We start from the raw sequence: 25,123 nt of genomic DNA, 5'->3' as shown, positions 1-25,123 counted from the left end.
GAAGGGCATAAGGAACTTGTGGTAAGGACCCAGTCCAGCTTGTTAAAGTGGAATTTCAAGAAGTTTTGTCCCTCCTTTTTGTTTAATGTGGGGATTTCCTCTGGTTACCTAGTCACTTTAAACTATAGCACGCAATATTCCTGCTTCATCTTGGCACCAAAATTAGTACATCCTTGAAAAAATCACATAAAGACGTGAGAGTGTGCCCTGTGGAAAGAATGTTAGATTAGGAATCAGGAGACCAGGGATAAAGACTGTGGCTTCTCACAGTCCAGATGAGTGATCTTTCTCAGTCTCCATGTTTTCAACTGTAAAATGATGGAGTTTCATTGGATTATCAGTAAGATCACTTCCAATACTGCAATTGTAACACATATGGGTCCAAGGTGAACACCTAGAAGTCAAGGTGAGAAACACTGATCAAGAAAGAGCCACTAAAATGTCAAATACATGTATTCAAGGAAAATTTGGCAATAATGCCTTGGCTGGACTGAAGCTGGTAGTTCATAAGTACCAATGAGTTACAATACTTAAATGACAGCCAGCGTTTAAAATTATGAAGGACTCCACAGCAAAATCTAAATATATATATATTTATATTTATATTTATATTTATATTTATATTTATATTTATATTTATATATATTTATATATAACAGTACTCCACAAAGAAAGGGGAAATGGCTATAAATCAAACCCTGAGAATTTTTTTCCTGAAAAAACAAAACAATTGAAATTCATCTTTATCGGCTATTTAAATAATCTCAAGGACCTATGAACAAAACAACGTGTTATCTCCTAAGCAGGTGAGACTGAAGTCAGCTATCTGTGCTTCCTTTGAAAAGCAAAGCACTGTGTCCATGTGGTGGTCCGTGCCCGTGCCCAAATTTTCCAAGTCTAGTCACCTAAGGACTCATATTCTTCCCTCTCCATTTCCTCTTCCTGATTTTTCTCCAGAACTGCCACAGTTTTGTTAGCAGTGGGAAGATGATACTGATGATTTAAAAAACAAAAAAACAAACAAACAAAAAAAACTGTTTGTCCAGATTGTGGGAGCAGCGTGTGGCAGTTCTCCTGCTGAAGCAAATGTGTGGAATGTCACTGACTTCAGCAGGTGGGCATCAGTGGGGAGAAGCCAGCTGTATACTAAATGCCCCTTCCTGGAAATCCAAGCCTCTGGTGGTCTATTCAGTTGCACAGGTAGCAATTCAAGATGCAAAGGACAGGAATCCCAACTAAGGGAGAAAGCACCTGGTCACAGACCCATAGTTGTTTCCTTCTTTGCTGCTACATATAATGACTTTATTAAAAAATGTATGCAACCATTGTCATTATTATGGAATGGCCTACCCTGTATAAAGGAGAAATTAAGAAAATAAAGGGCAGATGTATTGAAAGGTGTTCTCAGTGAGGACAAAAATCCTGTGAAGTGCATACATTAGGCAAAAGTCCATAAATCATGACCGGTGACATGTTTAAGCAGTCCCGTTGCTGTCCGCTATCGGTTAGACATTACACAACTTCACACTCCGGCCAATTTTTCAGTGTCCATTTCAGTCAGTCGGGGTCTTCACCTCCAAAGGTTTTAGATCAACAAACAGAAATTATCAGCCACTCCCCTGGCAGGCCACCCTACATTCTGGTTAGCATGTTGGCTGTTAACACAGTTAACTCACCCATTATAAATGATCCCAGCATACTTGGGAAGAGAGGCTCATCTATCAGTGCCGCTGAACTTATTTAATGCATTGTCATATGCTTCATCAGTTCCTTTGTGAAGGCATTAACCTTCTTTGTAGCAAAGCCAATATGGCGTTGGACTTGACTATTTATAGTCCCCAACCAAAGAGACCAAATACATATACAGTCTACTGGCTGGAAAACATTTTTTAGGGAGACTTGCCTCTTTTTTTAATTCTACCTTTCTGTTCTACAGATGGATCTCAAGGTGGTTCAGGATCAATTTCTTATAATAGTAGTATTTATATTGTGACAAGGGGTAAAATTTCAAGACCGGCACTAGTCAGTAATTTAGTTGAGATTATAAACATTAAATATTATCCTCATTGATCTTAAGTATAACAACATCCATCTCATTATGTTCAGGGGTTGGAATGTGTGCAGGAGAATGATTATGAAAGTGTAGAATGGATGATTTAAGAATTGAGGAAACTCGGGGTGCCTGGGTGGCTCAGTCAGTTAAGCGTCCGACTTTGACTCAGGTCATGATCTCAGGGTCTGTGGGTTTGAGCCCTGCATCTAGCTCTGTGCTTACAGCTCAGAGCCTGGAGCCTGTTTCAGATTCTGTGTCTCCCTCTGTCTCTACCCCTCCCCCACTTGTTCTCTCTCTCTCTCTCTCTCTCTCTCTCTCTCTCTCTCTCAAAAACAAATAAGCATTAAACAGAATTTTTTAATTAAAAAAAACGAATTGAGGAAACTCGCCTCCTTCAAAGGGAATAATAGTCCAAACAAGTCTGAGTGGCAGAGCTACAGAAATAAATAGATAAATAAATAAAATGTCTCTGTGTGATAGCTGTCTTCACACCGCCTCAGTCTTCCAGCTTCCTCCCTCATATACATCCATGTTCAGCCCAGCAATTTTCCAGAAGAATATGCTTCTGTGTTCGTTCTTCTCCTAAAATTGCTTTCACTGACGTCTGATTGACCTACAAAAAACCATAGATATTTGATATGTACAACGTGTTTGGAGATCAGTGTACACCCATGAACCATCATCAATGTGAAGGCCAAAAACTTTTCCATCACCTCCAAGTTTCCTTTTGTCCCTGCGCTTTTTCTTTTTTTCTCCCTTTTGTGGTAAAAGCACTTAACATAAGATCTGCCCTCTCAGTGAATTTTTAAGTATACAATACAGTATTGTGAATCATAGGCCTTATTTTGTGCAGTAAATCTCTAGAGCTTATTTATTTTTCATAAGGGAAACTTTGTACCCTTTGACTAACACCTCCCCATTGCCCTCTCCTTCCATTCCCTGGCAAACACCATTTTACTCTCTGCTCTTATGTGTTTGACTATTTTGGATTCTGCATTTCTGTAAGATCATACAGTATTTGTTTTTCTGCATCTGGCTTATTTCACTTAGCAGAATGTCCCCGAGTCCATCTGTCTTACTACAAATGGCAGGATTTCCTTCTTTGAGGCTGAATAATATTCCGTTGTATGTATAAGCCACTGTTTCTTTTTTTTAATACCACTTTTACTTTACCTACTTGTTTGTCAGTGGACATCTGAGTTGTTTCCATGTCTTGACCATTGTGAATAATGGTTCAGTGAACATGTGAGTGCAGGTATCTGGTCAAGATCCAGATTTCAATTTCTTTGGATATACACTCAGAAATGCCTTCCCTACTGCACATAATGTAATCTAACTCACCTACTCATAGACCTTCCAAAAGGTAGTCCATAAGAATCTAGCCATTTGCTCATTTGTTTATTCCTCTGGAGGGATTTTTTGTTTTTAATCTAGGCGCTAGAGCAGTACTTCACAAAAAAAAAGTTTTGAAGACCCTGGACTTCGAGAAAGAAAAATTAGTCACAGGGGAAGGTATCACTAAAGTCAACAGCTGAAAGAAATAGGCACCGGCAGTTACTATTGGCAATAGTTGAAAAACTATCTAGTAGATTCTATTAGGACATAAGAGGTCAAGAATCTTATAGGAAAAAAAAAAATGGAACCAAGTTGTTTTCGTTCTGAGAATAGATCTAGTTCAGACTCCGCTCATGATCACGGTACATGACTTTGCTGCCCTAGTGTATGACCCGAGTTTAGTATATTTTGTGAAAACTGATGGATCTGACAACCAGCTGTCTCAATTTGACACTGTTCAGTTGATGAGTCGAGTGTTTATTTTACATGCCAGTTATATGTACAGTGTTGAGAGTCACTGTACCAAAGGGAACATCTATGACACTGCCCCTGCCTTCAAACAATTGGTTATCTCACTAGTGAGATAAAACCTACACATGTGCAACAATTAACAGTCAAGATAGACAAGACATAGATTAAAATCTATAACAATCAGGTATATAATAAAGTGTTAAATTAGAGATGAGCGTCTCATGGCAAAATTCCAAGGGTACAGAGGTAGAAACAGAGGTAGAAAAGGAAGGGATCAGGGGAAGATGTGTGAAAATGGGGAACAAAAATTAAGTCTCGCAAATTGAGAAAACCAGGCAAAAGAGGAAAAAGGGGAGAGGACATTCAAAGAAGGTGATGGAGGTATAGGAACCAAACACAGATTTCTGTTATTGGCCGGGAGATCCATATTTTGTAAAGCTTTCACACAAATCTCTTCTATGAAGGGAGAATTCTTTGCTTAACAAGTTTATTCTTTTCAGTTTTAAGGAGATGTTCAAATGTGGCAAGACCAAAACAGTCAAGCAAAAAGCCTGTGCTGAGGTGATTAAACAAGAATACCAAAAACTTGGGCCAATAAGGTAAGATGCACCTGCACGCAGACGCACAAGCAAACACACTCATGCTCACACAGGTGCATACTGTTTATACTGCAAGTATTCGTGCAAAGGGAAACAGGCACATAATAGTCTATAATGTGTTTAGGACACCTAATAAGGGCCTTGAATATGCTAGCCCTTGTAAATAGATCTCAACATGACAAAATACATACTTTTAGCTCACTGAAATTTACCAGGTAGAATCAAAGGAAGCCAAAGACTCCATAGAGGAGTCGAGTCCTTTTCTAACTGGATTGGTTCTCTCAAATTGTTGACACGTAATCATCTGGTTTTTATAGCGTTTAGCGTTCTGCTAAGATTACTCTGGCAATAGCTCAGGGAGTTTCTACGAATGTCCTGACTGAGAAAATAAATGAAATGATGGGAATTTTTGCACAGGTATCAGGAAATTGTGACCTTGGTCCTCTTCATTGTGATGGCTCTGCTATGGTTTAGCCGAGATCCTGGGTTTGTTCCCGGTTGGTCTGCACTTTTTTCCAAGTAAGCATTACATATTATGTTTGTCAAACCTTACTGTTTTTTGTTGGTTTTTTTTTTTTCTGGTTTTCTCCTAAGTGGTTCCTATAACTCTATAAGATTATATGAGACTTTTTTCCCCCTTCCTTTCCACTGAAAAGATTTAATTCTAATCTTTTCAGGAAAAAAAATAAGAAATGAAATTTAAGGTAAGACTGCAGATAAGATAATCATATATTCTGTAACTAAAAGTCAGGCTCCTTTAGGCAAAGCTTTTCCCAGCCTTACAAAATTAGAAATATAATCTGTAGGAAAGCCATGATCTGTGGTGGTTTGGAGTGCAGACTGTGGAGCCTCACTGCTTGAGGTGTATTCTGGATCTTCCACTTTGGGCAAGTCACTTATATCTGAGTTCCTCCATCTGTGAAATAAGGCTAATAACAGCACTTAGAATAGCGCTGCCCTACTCTATACTGACAGTGCAGAGCCTGCTTGGGATTCTCTCTCTCCCTCTTTCTCTGCCCTCCCCTGCTTGCTCTCTCTCTCTCTCTCTCTCTCTCTCTCTCTCAAAATAAATAACATAAACTTTTAAAAAAAAAGAGTAGTGCTGCCCTTACTCCCTACAGAAATGCAGTATTTATTATTAAGTGAGATAAATGCCACTCCATCCTTGTTAATAACCTGAGATGGATCGCTTCTCAGCCTTTTGGCTAAGATCAAGTGTAATAACCTGAGATGGATTCATATTCTGTGATTTTTGCCAACTTATTTTTTTTTTTTTTTTACTCAGGTCAGTATCTTCTCTTTTTTTTCTAATTATGTTCCTTTTTTATACTAGTTCACTATAAATCCATCCCTGCCCCTATTTTTTAGATAAAGAATTCCTGAATAAGTAATAAGACTGATTTTAGAAACTAATGTTAGCAGCTGGGTCGAGTTAATTTCATCTTGCAGTGTCTTATAGACCAGCAGTCCTGCTGAGTCATATGAAGTCACGGGGAGGATGATAGCGTAATTTTCTAAATTAAGGGCCATCCTATGTGTCAATATAAATACTTTGGTTTTGAGATGTATGTTCCCAATCTGTCTTTCACTGAAGTACTCTGCTTCCTAAATTGAGCAGATCTCCGATGATGACTTCCTGTCTCACATCCCACAGCAAGAATCCATGTCTCTGGGGACAGAAACCAAAATTATTTTAGTTAAAGGCATTCTGCTGACATGGAATAAAGAGGTCCTTCTCTTCTTGAATAGAGACTTCTGGCAATATAGGCATTCGCAACATTTTTTAAAGGTGCGAGGTCTGTGTGCAAATTCCTAGTGAACATACAAGTGCAGCAGTGTGATGCGGTAGCATGTTTCAAAGGATCGGCTTCAGCTTGATAAACTTTTTGTTTAGGACTAAAACTTTTCACTTTGAGAAGTCTAAACAAAAGGCAGCATCCTGTTATTCATAGCAAACTATCACTTAACAGTTTGATTATTATTTTTTAGTTTTGTAATAGGTTGTAAACCAACATAAAAAGTGAGTTTCCTTTTCAAAATTCCACTCCTATTAACCTAAGTAGGGAGAGTCTTCTCTAAACACTAGTGTGTAAACACTAAATGAAATCAGATAGTAGCTAATAAAAACCAGGAAGAAATCCCAGTATGAATTCAACGTAATAAGTTTCTAATTTCTGTTCTTTATAGGAAGAAAGTGTAATTCAGAAGATATTTTGTTTGCAGCAGGAAAACGGAGTATATTTACTATGGTCAGGTGTTCGTGTTATGTAGAATTCCGAGAGAAAACAATAGGAAAAGGAACAAAGGCTTGAGAGGAGAAGGAATTTGAAGATATAAGTCTAACTGACTTTGATTCATAAATCGCCAAAGCAAATAAAATTTGTGTAAGCTTAATATTTTGTAATACTGAGGCAACCTTAGTTCATAATCAAGTAAAAATAAAATGAAAATAAACAAGTACTGAAATAATAATAGTTTTAAAAGTCTTTGGGAACACAATTACCTCAACATTTATGGCTTGATTTTATGTAAAGTATATTCTGTAGAATATATTTGTAATATAGAGATTTTAAGCATTTAGAATTTCCAAAGCTAGGGTGATATATCAAGATTTATAGCTACCACCTAATGTTTTCATTCCATCTGTTTGAACCTGGACTGAATTCAATGTGTCTTTTCATATAAAACAAAATCAGATTACATGATGCCTGACCTAATTTGGTAAAATTACAATAAAAAATTATAACTCAAGTAAAAGAAATAAGGAGCAATAAAATAATAAATATTGGTGAAGTTTGTTGAATAAATTACACCAAATAGCTTTGTACTCAGCAAAGAAATAAATAAAATCTATATTTAAGGAAAACAGACTCCTTTCTAAAGTTGCCAGATTGAATAAAAATAATGTGTTTCCTTGATTATTTATACTGTTCAAGTGAATCACAGGAGTAGAGAGCTTCTATAGTATGTACACATTGCCGAGTCACAAGGCAGCAAAATAATCTCTAGGGTGTACATATTTCTTCTCAGGTTACAAAGATTCACTAGTTAATACTGCTGAATCTTAAAACTGAATTTTAATTATGTATGTCTGTTTAATTCATGTCTGGTTTCCAGGTGCTTATTAACAGTTGAGGCTTCTGGGAACCTGTCTTACTTGCTGGAATGACCTAGTGATTCTAAGACCCCATCTGTTCCTGAATCACTCTTAATTTGTACAGTGATCATTTATGAGCATCTCATAAACCATTCTAATAATTAATATTCTTGACTGAGTTTCACAGGGTGCAAAGCATTAAATGGGTTGATTTCATTTGTATGATATGGCTAGGGCCTATAATCACAGAAGCAGATGTTATATCTTAGAAAAACAGATCAATTTCTTTTCATAATTTACAGAAGAATTTTAGAGGACTCTAGAAACACCCTTTCGTTGCCACAAGTCAATACTGTGATGTTATACAACAATTATACAGGGCTTTGCCTAGTCTAGCAATTGTTTTGGTTTCAGTTCTCTGCCAGTATATTAAATGAAAAAATTCAAAGAAAAAATCACTTACCAAATCCTTGAGCCTTGCCTAAAAAGTGTGGGCCATTATGTTAGCATGTGTATTCATGGTTTTGAAAGTAGGAGACATATATGGAAACAATGAGAACATGGTGTGAGATTTTCGGCTTCACTAAGTTACATCATTTAGTTGGAAATCCGTAGATTTTAGACCTGATTATCCAGAATAAATAATCTATACCTCCACTACTACTTGTATGCTTATTAGCATAGTCGATTGTCGTTTAGTTCATTCAAGTTCTTCCTGCTATTTTTAATGTACACATCTGTCCTTTTTCAGGTATCCTGGTTTTGCTACAGATTCAACTGTTGCCTTACTTATAGGACTTCTCTTCTTTCTTATCCCAGCTAAGAGATTGACTAAAACTACACCTACAGGAGAAATTGGTTGAGTATTATTTATAATTCTGAATGAATTTGACAGAAGAGCAAAAATTACAAAATTCCATTGGTTTCAGTTAGCACTTAGAACAGAAGGAATGGACATGCTTCCAAGAAGGCCTGGCTTAGCACACCCTGTTTGCGCACTGCAACCCTTATTCAGCCAGCACGTGTTCTCCCCCTGCAAGGAGAACCATCTTACTTGGCAGAAGTGAGAAGTAGATTTCCTTATGCAACATGGTTAGAACTCCACTATGAGTGATACTGTTTGGTTCACAATAGGCCCACTTCCCCTGCCATAATCAGAATTAATCTTACTATTGGCAAACATAGGAACAAGAACTCTAAAGTCATACTTCATGATGAGCCCTTGATAATAAATGCTGAGGATCTAAAAAGGTGAAGAGTTTCAAGGGAAAGAGTATTTACATCATCATAGTAATCCTGGAGAGAATGCAAATCAAGCCCACATATAGCCAGAACCCTAGTGTCACAAATGAAAGACGTAGTATTCAGTGGGAGCATTCATTGTCTTTGTAATACATGGACAAAGAAGTATCCTTGTTTATGTGAGCATACCCCCCTTCCCCTGACACACACATATTTTTTAAACACAGGATTCTGCTGTCCCCCCCCCCCCATTTATGCTTTATACTAATATAGCAGGTGTTTTTGGTAGTCAGATTCCTATGTTGTTATTGTAGGACAAATGGTTTAAAATTGTTTGGAAATAGTTTAGTAGAGGGTGGGGGGGTTTATTGTTGGTTTTTCTTTTATTTGTGCCGCCTTTTTTTTTGCATGGGTGGAACCTGGATTCATGGAGTTGAGTTGGCCCACCTGACTCCCTGTGTCCAAATTGATAAGCGACTAATGAGTCAGATTTCTAGGACATGATATATATAAATAGCATAATGTAGAAATAAATACCTTTTGTTCTTTACTTGAGTCTAGAACATCTCAAAGTGTGTTATAAGGAGATATTGTAATACAGAGTAATAATTTCTGTGAGACCCTGAGGACACTGACCGTTGAAGTCAAATCCCTATGGCCTATTAGTGGCCAGTGTTGAGGAACCAATGCTTGGCTTAACTTCCCTGGTTCCCACATTTGAATCCTCCTCTCAGAAAAAGCCTTGCTTCTGTTGGGGAGAAAGAATTTTATCTTCCCTTCAAGATCCTTCCAGCTGGACTAAGACTCAAGTTGATAGGAGCAGATTAATGGTAGAAAATCAAATTTAATGATGTACATACAGGGAATCCACACAGACATGGAAGTTCCAAAGACAGTGAGGCAACATGACCCTTATATGAGCTAAGAAGAGGGATAGGGGTCTGAGGATACAGAGGAGAAAGACCAATAGCAGGAAGGTGAAAGGAGATGTTTGGAAAACAAAGGTTACCCAATTATGCAGATAAGTTTCTTAGGTAAAGAGAAATCTTTGTTAATCTCTCTCTTCCTGGTACAAGCAGATAGTTGAGTGGGGAGGCAAAGAACTTTTTCTGAATCTGCTGGGGTTTTTTTGTTTGTATTTTTAATGTTTTTGGGGGTTTTGTTTTGTTTTATTTTTAAGAGAGAGAGCACTAGCAGAGGGACAGAGAGAGGGGGGGACAAAGTATACAAAGCAGGCTCTGCAGTTATATCAGCGAGCTCCATGTGGAGCTCAAACTCACGAACCATGAGATCATGACCTGAGCCAAAGTTGGACACTCAACCGCCTGAGCCATCCAGGTTGCCCAAGTCTGCTGGGTTGTGATTGCTTTTAACTCAAAATAACATTCATGACAAAGTCGCCCATCTTGGGGCAGCCTGCCGTTGGCCCCTATACCAATGTCTACCAGTCTCTCTCTTCTCATTCTTCAACTCCTGTTCTCCCTGATAAACTCATTCACAGTAGGTTTAAAAATGGCAAGACATTATGTGTTAAATTTTACATGAGAGGCATATTTCAGAAATGTTTGTGTCTTAACAGAAAATATATTGCTTTTTTTTGAGAGACAGAGAGAGAGAGAGAGAGCGTGCACACAGGTGGGGAGGGGCAGAGGAAGAGAGAGAATCTTAAGGAGGCTCCATGCCTAGTACGGAGCATAGTGCAGGACTTGATCTCAAGATCATGAGATCCTAACCTGAGCTGAAATCAGGAGTCAGATGCTTAACTGACTGAACCACCAAGGCAGGCCTTGATAGGTATATATATCCTAATTCAAGCAAGGAAGAGCAAAATCTCCATCAATAGTGAAGGCAAGTTTGGTTTAGGTTTAACAGAAGGAGATAGGAAGGAGTCTTAGTAGTAACCTTAAAATCTCACCATGTAGAAGGCCACTTGTTACACACAAATGTTAAATGGGAATAATATATTCATGGATGACCTTTTTTCTCAACAAATCAAATGAGCCATTATGACCTAAATATCAAAAGAAGTCTTTATGATAATTGCTTTGTAAGAATTTTAAGAGTCTTATGAATGATACTTAAATTATTTAATCTGAACTTTGATTTTAAACTGAAATCATGATGAATCTATTATGACCCTCCTCATGATTTGAAAAAATAAAAAAGGTTCAAGAAAATAGTGAATAAAATTATAATGCAACAGTGATGATATTAGAACCAATGTCGTATTAGACACTTTGAATAGCAAAGAATAGTATAGTCAATGCATTGTGTTACTCATAGTAGGCAGAATGTTAGTGGAATGAATGAATGAATGAATGGCACTATAAATGATAATGTTATAATCTATCTAAATTTGTAATATGATCCAAAGGATTTTTCCAAGTCATGTTTATGTTTGTTTGTTTGTTTTGGAATGCAGTGTCCCACCTCAGCCAGGTAGAAATCACTCAAAGTTCAGATCAAGTTACTTACCTAAAAACAATAGAGGAATATTAAAAACTTCTTATGAGATGGCGGTTTCAGGTAATGAAAACAAATACATGTCATATTGTCATCTTTTAAGCAATGTATAACTGTGGGAATTGTGTTTTGCAGTTGCTTTTGATTATTCTCCGCTGATTACTTGGAAAGAATTCCAGTCATTCATGCCCTGGGATATAGCCATCCTTGTTGGTGGAGGGTTTGCCTTGGCAGATGGCTGTGAGGTAATACTCTGTGTCTAAGATATTTAACAATTAACTAGACTTTTCCAAAGAAGAACAAGAGACATTTAATTTAAGCTTTGACATATTCAACTTTACCCTATCATTTTAACAATACAGAATTCAATAGTCATGCAGTGAGTATACCACACAAACAAAGTGAGTTCAATAATTTTTACAGGCTGCGAGCATAAAACATCATTTTTTATGATGTCCCAACATGTCAAAAGGAATAAAGCAAAGAAGATTAGAATTCTTAAATCATGAAATGGTACTAGAAGACTAGCTAAGTAAGAAAGAAATGCAAAAATCATATGTACAATGACTCCTAGCAAAACATTTTGTTTTATACCTTTACCTTATTTCATGATGAATTTGAGTACCTCACAGACTTCTCTTCAGTGTATCATAGTCCAGGTGGGCCTGGGTGGCTCAGTCAGTTAAACGTCCTACTCTTGATTTTGGCTCAGGTCACGATCTCACAGTTCATGGGATCAAGCCCGGCTTTGGGTTCTGCCCTGAAGGGCTCTGCGCTCGCTCTCTCTCTCTCTCTCTCTCTCTCTCTCTGCCTCTCCCCTGCATGTGCTGGCTGTCTCTCAAAAATAAACATTTTTTAAAAATTTACAATATATCATAGTCCTAAGGCTGTCAAAGAAGAATAAGAAGTAACAGTACTTCATTACATCATTTATTTATTACATATTAAGTACATTAAAAGTACTTAGTACATGCTGGGGCACCTGGGTGGGTCTGTTGGCTAAGCATCTGCCTTCGGCTCAGGTTAGGATCCCACAGTTCAGGGGTTCGAGCCCTGCATGGAGTTCTGTGCTGACAGCTCAGAGCCTGGAGCCTGCTTCACATTCTGTGTCTCCCTCCCTCTGCCCTCCCCCTGGTCACGCTCTGTCTTTCTCTGTCTCTATCTCAAAAATAAATAAACATTAAAAAAAAAAGTATTTAGTGAATGTTTATTGAATGAAGTCCAGAGAGAATTTTACATAACCATTGCTAATACTACATTATGTCTAATTTTAGGGAGAAATAAAACCACCATTAGGAATAATTCTTTGGCCTGTCATCTACTATCTAGTTTATATAAAGTAGAAGTCTGAGGAGGCCTTTGTCACTTGAAAGTCATTGTAGGGCTGCTGGAAAAAAGCATCTTCTTGAAAAGCCCATGAGAAAGTTTTTACTCTTTGATTAAAAACTCTCATTTCTGGGTCTTATAGTCATATGTGAAACACTTAAAGCTCACAGCTGCTCCATTTCCTTATTCAGCCATCAGAGTAAAAAGGATGATGAAAGAGATGTGTTGTGTCCAGCCTTTTCGTTTCTGGAAAGTTAAATTTTTATTTTTCTCAAGGCGAATAACTATCTGCTATCTTCTAAATAGCCTCTAGGGAGATTGTCTTTTGCTTCTTACTTTATTGTCAATTTTTCTGTATGGCATTTGGACACAAAACTTTCGACTTAATAGGTGAAAAATCTCAGAAATTGTCTCAATTCTGAGTGCCACTTATAATGCCTTTTTACATCTAGATTTGGCTTGCCTCATAGACCACTCAAATTTAAATGATAGAAATATAAGGCAAATTCACTTTTTTCCCCTACTATTTCAGAAATAATGAGATCTGGTTTCTCAGAATCAGTAACTTCCGTTATTTTTATTGCTAATTTGAACTGTGAGGGAATCAGAATCGGTAATTCTGACACTGATGTTAACTTTGTTCATGTCTCCTTCCCAGAATATCTGTCCGGATTGGACTCTAGATACTCAAAGTGATTTTAAAAGCATTGGCCAGACCCTAGAATTGCAAAATCCAAGAAAATTAAAAGGTGTGGACTTCCTCTGATACACTAGCCCCTCCCACTGGAAGAATTAGGGAAACCATAGAAAGAGGTCTAGTTTGCTGTGAAAATCCTGGTACATAGAATTAAATTTCTGTGGGATATCCAGAATGACCCTATCCCTGAGTGGGTATGTTGAAGCCATGAATTTCAAAAATATGGCTGTGGAAAAATATGCCCCTAGAAACTGATTTTACAAAGATTTGGAGACAGTTCATTTTTTAAAATTTTGTTCCAAACTGTAATTAGTTTGGCAAATGTCCAGAACTCAATAACTCTCCTGGGTGGGAGCAATGAGAGAGCAGCTAGCTACTAAAGCATTCACCTCTTTGTAATTCGCTCTCTCTTAAAAGCCTGTTAACTTTGTTTTAATATAATCACAGTACACTAAGTGTCTCAGGTATGAACAATATTCATATAATCCTAATGGCAAAATTTAAATATTGATTTAATAAAAAGTGTTGATATATGAGTAAAGGAAATGGAGGGCCAGGAAATACATGTATGGTGGATGGTGTAAGAAAGCTGAATCCTTATGTAACGTATTGGAAAGTCAGTAAACAAAATCTAAATTAGCAAATTAGAAAAACACATAGTTTAAAAAATAGCTGTAAATAGCTAATATGGGTTGAAAATTGTCTCTGGGGAACACAACGTAGGAATAGAGAGAGGCAGACCAGAGGGCTTCCATTTTCTTAAAGTCCTGTAGTACCACATGATTTGTCCATATAAATTAGGTAAAATTAAATTTTAATTTAAAAAACGTGAGAAGACAATTCAAATTTCCTAAAGCATGTTGGTAGTGTTAAAATCAGAATAATTGAGAACTTCTCCATGTCAGAGCCTCCTAGATCTACCAAACTATGGGAAAATATGAAAGATTAAAGTTATATTTTAGAAACTGTGTTCTTAGGGCAAAGGTTACATTTTATACATTTAAATTGTGTCTGATTAAAATGAATTGTTTACAAATAACATTACAAATTATTATTATTTTCTTTTTTTTTTTTTTTTTTTTTTTAGGAATCAGGACTATCTAAGTGGATAGGAAATAAATTATCTCCTCTAGGTTCATTACCAGTATGGCTAATAATTCTGATATCTTCTTTGCTTGTCACATCTTTAACAGAGGTAGCCAGCAATCCAGCTACCATTACCCTTCTTCTCCCGATATTATCTTCACTGGTGGGTATCTCATTGATCTGCTTTTATACTCATCAAAAGTGTAGTGTTCTACTTTGCTTGTTCTCATATTGTGGTATGGAATCATTTTTGGTGTGAATGATCTTCTTATAAGTAGCTTATAGAGTGGTCTTTATTTGGGTTGATACTTTTTTGGGAGACCTCAACGCAGAACTCTGTTCTACATTCAAGCAGCAAGATCTTAAGAGAAGTACTTACCTTCTTTCTGCCCAGATTTTTCATTTGCAGATAAGTACAAGGGTCAGCCTGGGTCCTTTCCAGCTGTGAGACTTTGGGATTCAGTGTTTCCTGGCAACTTCAGTATTTACATGTCTAACACTGACACTTCTCCCTCCAGATTATTCCTCAGTTTCTGAGAAGTGGTTCATATAGGTGATTTGCAAGTGAATAAGAAGCTAGGCTTATGCTTCCGGCTTTAAGCTTAAATATCTTAGACATGGTTGTTTCTCTCTATAGCCCAGGGAATAATTTTAAAAGATAAGTAAAAACCAGATTTGCAAGGAGAGAGAGGAAACGACAATCTACCTTTTTTCTCCCCACCTAGCTAGCAATTACAAGAAATAGCGTTAAGTAAAATGTTTTCCTTATTGGGACGGCTAAGTTTGGTGAGAGGTAGCACTTTAAATTAAGAAGGATTGCCCTTCTGAAATTGTTCTCCTCCAGCTCAAGGCGCATATGATAGCATTCTTAAGCTGCTGCTTCAAATTAGAGAAGAAATGTAGGCAGTTTATACTGGCAAAATACCATTTTGGTTTTTCTGTTTTTTATTTCTCAACAGGGCACAGATGAAATGGCACAGTTAGAAAAGTTAGATGATGAATTAAGAATAGGAGTGACTCTTCTTCTGTGAAGATCCCTAAGCAAATTTCAAATTATATATGGCACAGAGGCAGAAAAGTTAATGGAATAATGAGAAGCTTTGGAGCCAGAGAGACATAAGCCCCTACATAAGCTCTGCTGCTTGCCATCTTTGTGTCTGGACTTTAACCTTTCTGGGCCTTAGTTTCTTCATCTGTTATTTGGGGCTATAATAGCCATCTCATAGGTCATTGGGAAAATTAAGTTATTTTATATAAATACACACACACACACACACACACACACAGCACCTAGCACACTGGATAAATGATAAATTGCTTCTGTTTTTATTTAGTTCCTGGAATAAATGATACTTTATTTTCTAAATGAACTGAGCTTTAATACTTATGTGGGCATCAATAACCATATAGACAACAACAAGAGGAAGAGACATTTCTGAAAAATATTCTTCAAGCTAGAGTTGCATTTATGTGTACAATTTTATGTCTTTAAGTTTTAACCTGCTTCTGTGAAAGTTTATTATAATAATTTTGCTCATTTTGATGCTTGGTGCCTACCTCAAAATTTCGCTTAGACTCCTTTGTCTTTCCCAACAGGCTGAAGCCATTCAAGTGAACCCTCTTTATATTTTGATACCTTCTACTCTGTGTACTTCATTTGCATTCCTCCTACCAGTAGCAAATCCACCCAATGCTATTGTTTTTTCATATGGCCATCTAAAAGTAATTGACATGGTGAGTGAGCTGAAAGAAAACAATCAGGTCCAATGTCTTGTGTTATCGCTCCTTTTACACACTAATCAACTTCCAGGGAAAGCATGGCTTGAGTTCTGTTTCTGAAGGTGAGTACATGATTGGTCATAGAATTGTTTTCAAGAGTGATACCAGAAGCAAACAGGCCATTAGAATTTGCAGTCACAAACACGGATACTGAATGCATCAGTAACACCCTGGAAGAGGGAAAAGAGCATAGACTGTGTTCCACACAAGGGCTTAAACTTACATGTCAAAATCAGAATCCAACTTGACCTAGGCAAAAGGAAGAAGTAGAATTAATGAAATTCAGCAGAAAACCACGCCCTGTGGTTTTCTATCACAAATATCTTTGCAACCAACCAACATTTGCTTTGAATAACATACTGGGCTCAGTGCCTGCTGATGAAAAGTCGTCTTTCTTGCTGTGATTCTAATAGTGGCATCTGACATGAAAGTGCAAGCAAGTCATAACAGAACGTTTAGTGTGGTGTCTACATGTGGTGTTTCTTCCGATCCGATGGGGGCCCCAAAATGTGGGGCAACGATCGGGTGGAAGCCACCTGAGGCAGAACAGAGGAGATAGAAGTTGGCTGAATACACCACAAGAGAACAACGGGCAGGACGGCAGAAGAAAGGCTGTCTGCAAGGAGGCAGTGGGTGGGGGGCATTTTTAAAGGAGGAAGTTGAAGAGGTTTGGCAATATATGGAATTTTCCCTTTTTTGGTAACTGAGCCTGGTTGTAAGTAGCCCATTGTCATTTAGGGCCTTTGGATATTTGGGGGTGGGTCGCCTGATGGGCCTGTCAGTATTCAGCCAGGTGGTCACTGTGTCCCTTTCTACATTCCCTTGCTCATGGCTGTTTGCCGTGGTAGGCAAGGACTAGCTTGAGAATACTCTAGTCTCCCCCAAATCTTGATCACCAACTTCCAAACCAAACCAAACAGGAATGTAATGAAAGTAACTTCCATTAGTTTACTCTGCAGGTGCACTCCCCAGGTAAGTCCCAGCTCCCTCCCGCCACACACATTGCTGTCCCTACATTCCTGCAGTGTAAACATTTTGGAAATGCCTCTATGCAGAAGTCACATAATAATCTTTTGGAAAAGAAAATGTGTATGACACCATATAACCAGTGTCCTGTGCACATGAATTTAAACAATAAAAACAGGATTTTGGAAAAGTGAATGGCTTGCATAGAAAGAAAAGGAGACTCCCTATAATAATCATCACTAGATATCCCCTTTTGCTTTGGGGCTCCATGCTTTAAAACAAAGAATGCAGAGGTAAGCAATCTTTCCCTGTAAAAAGTCAGACAGTAAATATTTGACATTCTGTGGGCCGTATGCTCTCTCTCACGACTACTCAATTCTGCCATTGTATCACGACCGCAGCCAACAACAATATGTGAACAAATAGTCGTAGTTCTAGTACCATAAAACTTTATTTACCAAAACAGGTCATGGGCAGTATTTTGCCAGTCTCTGTTTTAATGGATAGAAAACAACTTTGAAATTTTTAGTAGCTACTAGGATGATGACATAAGAGCCAGAAAAATGGGCACTCTAAGAAAGATGGATAGAAGTGGCATTTTATTAAATCTCAATAGGAGAATACTAAAGGCTAAACTAATAATGGTATTGAGTGAACATGAAGGATCCAGTTATCATATCGTGACCCGAACCTTACCCACTGAAAGACAAGACCTCAAAACTCAAATTCTGATTTAACATGAAATGGCAACTTTTTAAAGGGATTTTTTCTTGAGTTAGTTGATTCCAGTATATTCCTAAGAGGAACCTCTCAGCATCTCCAACTAAATGTCATTTAGCTGGGGACGGATTCTCCTTTGACATGAATGGAAGAATTCATTGTTTTATGAAATGACAACAATTTACACACATCATTTAGGGCGCATGTAAATCTGGCATATACTTTCTGCTACAGTGTTCTAACTCTCCTATAGGTTTTCTTTTGGGGAGACTGACATTTATGCTCTTTCCTGTTCAAGGTTAAAGCTGGACTTGGTGTTAACATCGTGGGTGTCGCTGTGGTGATGCTTGGCATGTCCACCTGGATTGTGACTCTGTTTGACCTGTCTACTTACCCTTCTTGGGCTCCTCCAATTAGTAATGCGACCATGCCATGACAAGCATGAACATTATAACTATCCTGTGGTGAGTTTTGAGAACCATTGAGAATTCACTGCAGATTTGGCTTTGGGAAATTGATGACACATTTAAATTAGTCCTGATGTAGCTTTTGTGGTTCCAGTAAACGCTCAAAACCTGCTGGCATAACCCAGAGTTCACAGCAAAGAGCGTCTCCGTGCCTTTATCAAGAAGCTCACAGCTGAGATTTTGCTCATAGACCCTATGCATCCTGCTTCAACGTAAGAGTAATTTATAACATGACCTTCAAAGAGATTAGGTGATTTATTTCATTTTATAGTTTTGGTTTGGTGTAACATTTCAAACATCAATTTAGTATTTCAGAAACTTCCCATAAAGCTAGAAATAGGAAATAAAACATACCACTTAATTAGGTACTTGGATAAATCATTTCTGTAGTGTTGCTGAAGGGAATTTGTTGAAAAACCAAAGCAGTGGTCATCTGCTGGTGCAGAAGAAAGGTTTAATTTAAATGAAATCTGCACTCTATCATTTTAAAAAATACCAGATTATTTTTGACGTATACATATGATATGAAAATTGAAATTGAACTGGTAGTTTCAAAATTATAGTTGAATCCACTAAACAATAGAAATCTCATAGATAAGGATTAATGTCTACTTGACCTTATGGTTGGGTTAATATAATTCATACCTTTATATCTCAGTGCACTAAGAAATGCATTTTGTAGAGCTGTGAATAATGCTTGCTATGATTTGCACTGTTAGCACAGTGTAGGTATAAAAGAAAGCTGAACACTATAAAACTATTAACACATTTATGTATGTGTATAACAGTTTTGTTTATGTTTATCTTATAAATACATAAATACAAAATATAAATATAAATCAGAAATACATAATGTCATATGTAAAAAGAGAAGATTCAGAAATCTAAATGAATTATCACTATGTATAGAGATAGAAAAAAGTAACATAACTCCATTATTTTCAACATTGAGGCAAAATATCAGATGAAAAATAAGAATAAAAAAGTAAAACTGTTGACATATTTACGAAATAAAAATTATTAAATTAACTATTGAACAATAATTTTATTATTACTAAATAGTTAATAATTTAATAATTATTAAATTAATAGTTATTAAGTTATTCATGGGCAAAAAAAAAAGGAAAAAAAGAAGGGGTGTCTGAGTGGCTCAGTTGGTTAAGCATCTGACTCTTGATTTCAGCTCAGGGCAGGATCTAAGTTTGTGGGTTTGAGAGCCCCATGTCAGGTGCTATGCTGGTGGTGAAGCCTGCTTGGGATTCTCTCTCTCTCTCTCTCTCTCTCTCTTTCTCTGCCCTCACTCATGCTTGCTCGCTCTCTCTCTCTCTCAAAAATAAACTTTAAAGCAGAAAAGGAAAGGAAAGGAAAGAAAAAAAGAAAGAGAAGAGAAGAAAAAAGAAATCTGAACATTTAAACAAAAATAGAAAGAGAATAGTCTCCTAGCACTCAGGATGTGAAAAAGAATAAGGTCTATTGACATTTCCTAAATTCGACTACAGGGGAAAAAACGACAATGAAAAACAAAATAATGTGCACAGTTAGGAAAGGATGGAGAAGTTAAAACATAACAATTCTCATGCTAAAAATAAAGTGGAAGACAGGTTAAGAAAATACTTTTGGTATTTTAATCTTGATAGAAGTCATCAGCCCTCAGTTGGTTTTTATGCAAATGATGGTACTTATAAGGTTGTTCTTGAAAATTAAATATAGCAAAAAGTAGTTTTTAAAAAGGAAGACATTCCTTTAAAAATTATATATTATACATTGTCTATGTTCATTGTCTATTAGTCAATGCAAAATTTATCATTTTTTTAAAAATTTGTCCATTTGAGCCTTACAATATATTGCTGCTTTATGTATGTCTTCTAAGTTCCCCCTATTCACTTATTTTTTTCCCTATCATATGTTATACTTTTACTTATGATCAATAGAATCTATTACTTTTTGGCTTTTTTTTCTAGTCATTCAATTTATCACTGCTGAATTATATTATGTGATGAATACATTTTAATTATGAAAAAATGAAATGACTTTTCAAATTAGAGTGAAGAAGTTTTCCCTTCAAAAAAATAATACAAACATTTCAGCTTGATTCATTTTAATGAATTGCTTCCACAGCTGCCAGCTGAGTACAAGAAAAATAATACTTAGTCAAAATTTGTTTAAGTGAGCCATACTGTTCTCTTGCTCCACCTTTATGTTTAGTTGACATATCAAAAATGACTTAACTCATCCATTTCACATTTGTCCCATTTACATCAAAGTTCTCAAGCTATTTTAGTTTGAAAGTTGTGTACTGTCTTTGGAAGTTTCCAAAAGGCAATCTAAACAGATGATCAAACAAATCTGTGTCCTCCCACTCCATGGTAGAGAGTGTTTTTGTTATTATCCTGATCCTTTCTTAAAGGTTAACTAGAAATCTTTGTCACTTTAAGTCCCAGTATCTTCCTCAGGATTGGCTCTTGTCTAGATAATAGTAGCAATTTCACTAAGTGCCTATTTACTGTCTGTTCATGCAAGTGTTTGGAGGCCCCACTGGCGTATGTGTGTGTCTTTCACTCACTTCAGCTGCCTCTGTACATGTCAGCATCTCTAGAATTCAGACTTCCTTCCCTTCAAATGTCTGCACTGTTTCCACCTCACTTGGTCAACACGGCTTTGTTCTCTCCTTTCAGCCTGGGAGGTGGGGAAGTATGCTTTTAACCAATGAGAGTCATCAACCCTGTTATCAAAAATTGATAATATAATATCCTGGTACCTTGGAAGTTTCTTGACATGTATACTACATAGTATAATACGTAAAAGATTTATTATTTGATACATTATTATATCTCTGCCATGGCTAAATATTTGATAAAGATTGGGGCGCCTGGGTGATTCAGTCATTTAGGCGTCCAACTTCGATTCAGGTCACGATCTCACAGTTGATGGGTTCAAGCCCTGCATCGGGCTGTGTGCTGACAGCTCAGAGCCTGAAGTCTGCTTCAGATTCTCTGTCTTCCTCTCTCTCTCTGCCCCTCCCCTGCTTGTGCTGTCTCACTCTTTCTCAAAAATAGATAAGTATTAAAGAAAAGTTTTTTAAGCAAAAGAAGAAATGAAACACTTTATTTTTTTAATGTTTATTTATTTTGAGAGAGAGAGACACACAGAGCATGAGTTGGGGAGGGGCAGAGAAAGAGGGAGACACAGAATCTGAAGCAGGTTACAGGCTCTAAACTGTCAGCACAGAACCTGATGTGGGACTCAAACCCAAGAATAGTAGGATCATGACCTGAGCCAAAGTCTGATGCTCAACCGACTGGGCCATCCAGGTGCCCCAGAAGCACTTTAATCAAAGTAAAAATTATGGGGCACCTGGGTGACTCAGTTGGTTAAGCCTCCAACTCTTGATTTCAGCTCAGGTCATAATGTCACTGTCGTGGGATCGAGCCCCATGTTGGGCTCCATGTTGGGCATGGACCCTGCTTAAGATTCTCTCTCTCCCTCTTCCTCTGCTCTTCCCGTGCTCACATGCATTCTCTCTCTCTCTCTCTCTCTCTCTCAAAAAAAAAAAAGGGGGTGGGGGGTAAAAAGTTATTAGGTAAGTTTTCTGGATGCAGATATCAAAAACACAGGTCCCCAGGCTGTGTTTGTAAAAGCAAGACCAGACTAGACCAAGAGTAAACAGTAAACCAGTGTAGAACTAAAGCAGAAATCAATGGGTTTTTCCAAATATGGGGATCATCATTTGCCTAAGAAGAAAAAGCCTCAGGGTTTAAAAAAGAAATAAAGGAGGTTTTCTTACTTATAGTATAGTGGTATAGATACTGGGGGTGTTTTTAGGGGGAGTAGATTTTAAACCAAATAATAAAAAATATTGTATAACATATATTTCTATGCCAGTAAGAAAATAATGGAAGTCCTCAAGAGAAAGATGATTGAGCACCAGCAAGCACCCAGAGACTTAACCAAGGACTGACAGTGGCAACTGTTAATCCCTAGACATCTCAAAATTTTCTTTTAATGGGTAGATACACAGGAAGCAAGGGATGGGTGACAAAGCCAGGACCCAAGCAAGTGTAGGTTGAATGGAAAACTAAATTGAGTGAGGATCTCAAAGGGCTGTATTCTCAGAGCAAATGTGAACTGGGGGAAAAAAGCCCATCCTATAGAGGAAAACATCAAAGGAACCTTCATGTTTTGGCCTATGCACTAGGTAGAAGAGTAAAATCTCCCTTGAGAATTCGTAACTGTGCAGGTTAGGGGCCTAAACTCTCAATACCAGTGTGTATTGGAAAAAAACCTTAATCTGAAACTTTATCTTAAAACAATCCCGGGTTGGTAGTATGCCCAAGTATCTGGCAAAAGGAAGGAGCACCTTCTTCAGCCTGGGGCTCGGAGAATTACTAAGGTGAAATCTCTGTGAGAGATTATAATCAAAACTTGTAAATTCTGCCAAGACGCAAAACATACTGTGCAAGAGCCTGAATAATCCAAAGGACAAAGACAATAGATACTCTACTTATCAAATACAGAATATAAAATGAGGAAGTATAATGTTTGACAATATAAAAGAGGGTATGAGAAATATAATAATTGTGGTAGGCAGAATTCTAAAAATGTCTCCCTAAGTTTTCTGTCTTCTGGTTATTCAATCAAACACTAATCTAGGTATTGCGATGAAGGGGGTTTGCAGACATAATTAAGTTTATTCATCAGCTAGCCTTAAAATATGGAGATTATCCTGGATTATCCAGATGGGTCTAATGTGATCATATGAGATTTTAAAACCAAAAGAGGAATACAGAAGAGTCAAGGGGGTGAGATGAGACAATGAGAAGTCAGAGAGATTGGAAGCATTATAAGGCCTAACTCATTATCGGTGGTTTTTGAAGATGAAAGGGGTTATAAGCCAGGAATGCAGAAGACTCTAGAAGCCGAGAATGACCCCTGGTTGAAACCCAACAAGAAAACAGAGGCCTCAGTCCTACAGATTCATGGAACTGAATTCTACCAATCCTAAGCCTAGAAGTTGATTCTCCTCAAGAAACTCCAATAAGGAACACAGCCTGGAAGATGCCTTGATCTTAATCCTATGAGACTTGTTTTGGACAAGTCTGTTAATCTACAGAATTTTAGGATAATAATGACTATTGTTTTAAGCCAGTAAATTTGTGGTAGTTTTTATGACAACAATAGAAATCAAATAAAATAAGGAATGAGAGACTGTAAAAAGTGACCAGATAGATCTGAAAAAGTATCAAATAGAAATTTTAGACATGAAAACTATAAGTTAAGTTAAAAACTTAATGAATGGGTTAAATAGCACATTTTACAAACCAGTAAATTGTGTGAACTTGACAACACATTCCCAAAAAAATTAATTAGAATGCAACACAGAGATAGACAAAAGGAGCCCTGAAATGGAAGTAAAGAAAAATACAAGCTAGAATGCCAAATTATAACATATGTTTAATTAGAATTCCAAGAGTAGATTTAAAAAATGAAGGAGACACAATCACTGAATACAATGAGTGACAGTTTTCCAATACTAATAAAATAAACGAATCCAGATTTTCAAGAAGCATGATGAATCCAAAGCAGGACTTAGGGGGGAAAAACAGTAAATCTACACTCACCTACATGATTGTGAATAGTTGAACAACCAAGAGAAAGACAAGATCTTAATAGAAGACTAAGGCTTAGACTAAGGCTACTTTCTCAAAAGCAATTAGAAACAGTGAAGTATCTTCAAGTGCTAAAACAAAGAATTGGATATCTAGAAAATCTATGTTTTAAGAATAAAAGAAGGGACACCTGGGTGGCTCAGCCAGTTGAGCACCCAACTCTTGATTTCGGCTCAGGTCATGATTCCAGGGTTGTGGGATCTGCATTGGGCTCTGCGCTGAGTGGAGCTTACTTAAGATTCTCTCTCTCTCTCTCTCTCTCTCTCTCTCTCTCTCTCTCTCCCTCCCTCCCTCAGCCCCTCTCCCCCATTCATGCTCTCTCTCTGTCTCCAAAATATAAATTAAAATAAAATTTCAAAAAAGAAAACTAAAGAATTTTCAAACTAACAAAAACTAAGACAGTTTACCACTAACCAAAGCTCCAAAATTACTTCTATTGGTCATATCAAAAGAAAAAGAATTCAAGGAAGAAGATAATGTGACACAATAAGAAATGGTGAATAATCAAACTGATAAATATATGGGTTTGAAAAACCAAGTAGAATTAAAATACTACAAGAGCAAAATGTACAGTTCCAAGGAGACAAAATAGTCTAATTTTGCTCTCAAGCCCCATTTTCTTGGCAGTAGGACACTTAATCTAACTAAATCAAAGCCAAATTCACCATTTCAGTGTTTTAACGGATTTCAGAGTTTAATTTAGTCAAACTTAGTTTTTGTGTTTTCGATCCTCTCTCTTATTTCCTTCAGCTTACAGTTTTTATCCAAGTTTTGTGGACCGTACATGTGAAACTCTCACTGAGTGACTGTAATGTATCTAGTCTTTGTGATTAGACTGGCTTCCACCAAGATGCACAGTCCTCGGAAGTGTACAGTTCTCATTGGTTTTATCATTCACTTCTGATTGAAAGATGTACTCATGCGACTCACATCATCCCTGAAGTCAACATCTCCTCATTGTAACCACAGGCTCTATTGATCCACCGCTTGAAGGGCTTTCAGGACTTTGGATACTCTGCATCTCTCTGGGGTCCTGGCAGTCTGAGGAGGAAAGTGTGTCTAAGCCCCACCTGTACCACACTCCTTCCCATTAGTCTGCTTTCCTGCTGGACTGCATGTTAAGTGCAAGGGAGAGAGAGCCTGAAGCTCACATCTT

General features: G+C 37.2%; 1 protein-coding gene across 1 annotated transcript in view; it reads left to right on the top strand.

Moving 5' to 3' along the window:
• Nucleotides 1-25,123, top strand: part of SLC13A1 (solute carrier family 13 member 1) — a 139,899-nt gene that overhangs the window by 78,781 nt on the left and 35,995 nt on the right. The window contains exons 9-15 of the mRNA XM_043589381.1: nt 4,360-4,458; nt 4,876-4,977; nt 8,307-8,413; nt 11,396-11,505; nt 14,371-14,532; nt 15,966-16,103; nt 18,133-18,298. Coding sequence (XP_043445316.1) covers nt 4,360-4,458; nt 4,876-4,977; nt 8,307-8,413; nt 11,396-11,505; nt 14,371-14,532; nt 15,966-16,103; nt 18,133-18,270 — 856 coding nt within the window. The 3' untranslated portion in view covers nt 18,271-18,298. The remainder of the gene's footprint in view (nt 1-4,359; nt 4,459-4,875; nt 4,978-8,306; nt 8,414-11,395; nt 11,506-14,370; nt 14,533-15,965; nt 16,104-18,132; nt 18,299-25,123) is intronic.

The sequence above is a fragment of the Prionailurus bengalensis genome, chromosome A2, assembly GCF_016509475.1.
Source record: "Prionailurus bengalensis isolate Pbe53 chromosome A2, Fcat_Pben_1.1_paternal_pri, whole genome shotgun sequence".
Lineage (NCBI taxonomy): Eukaryota > Metazoa > Chordata > Mammalia > Carnivora > Felidae > Prionailurus > Prionailurus bengalensis.
Note: the sequence above shows the minus strand (reverse complement) of the source record. Positions and strands in the feature narration are given on the sequence as shown.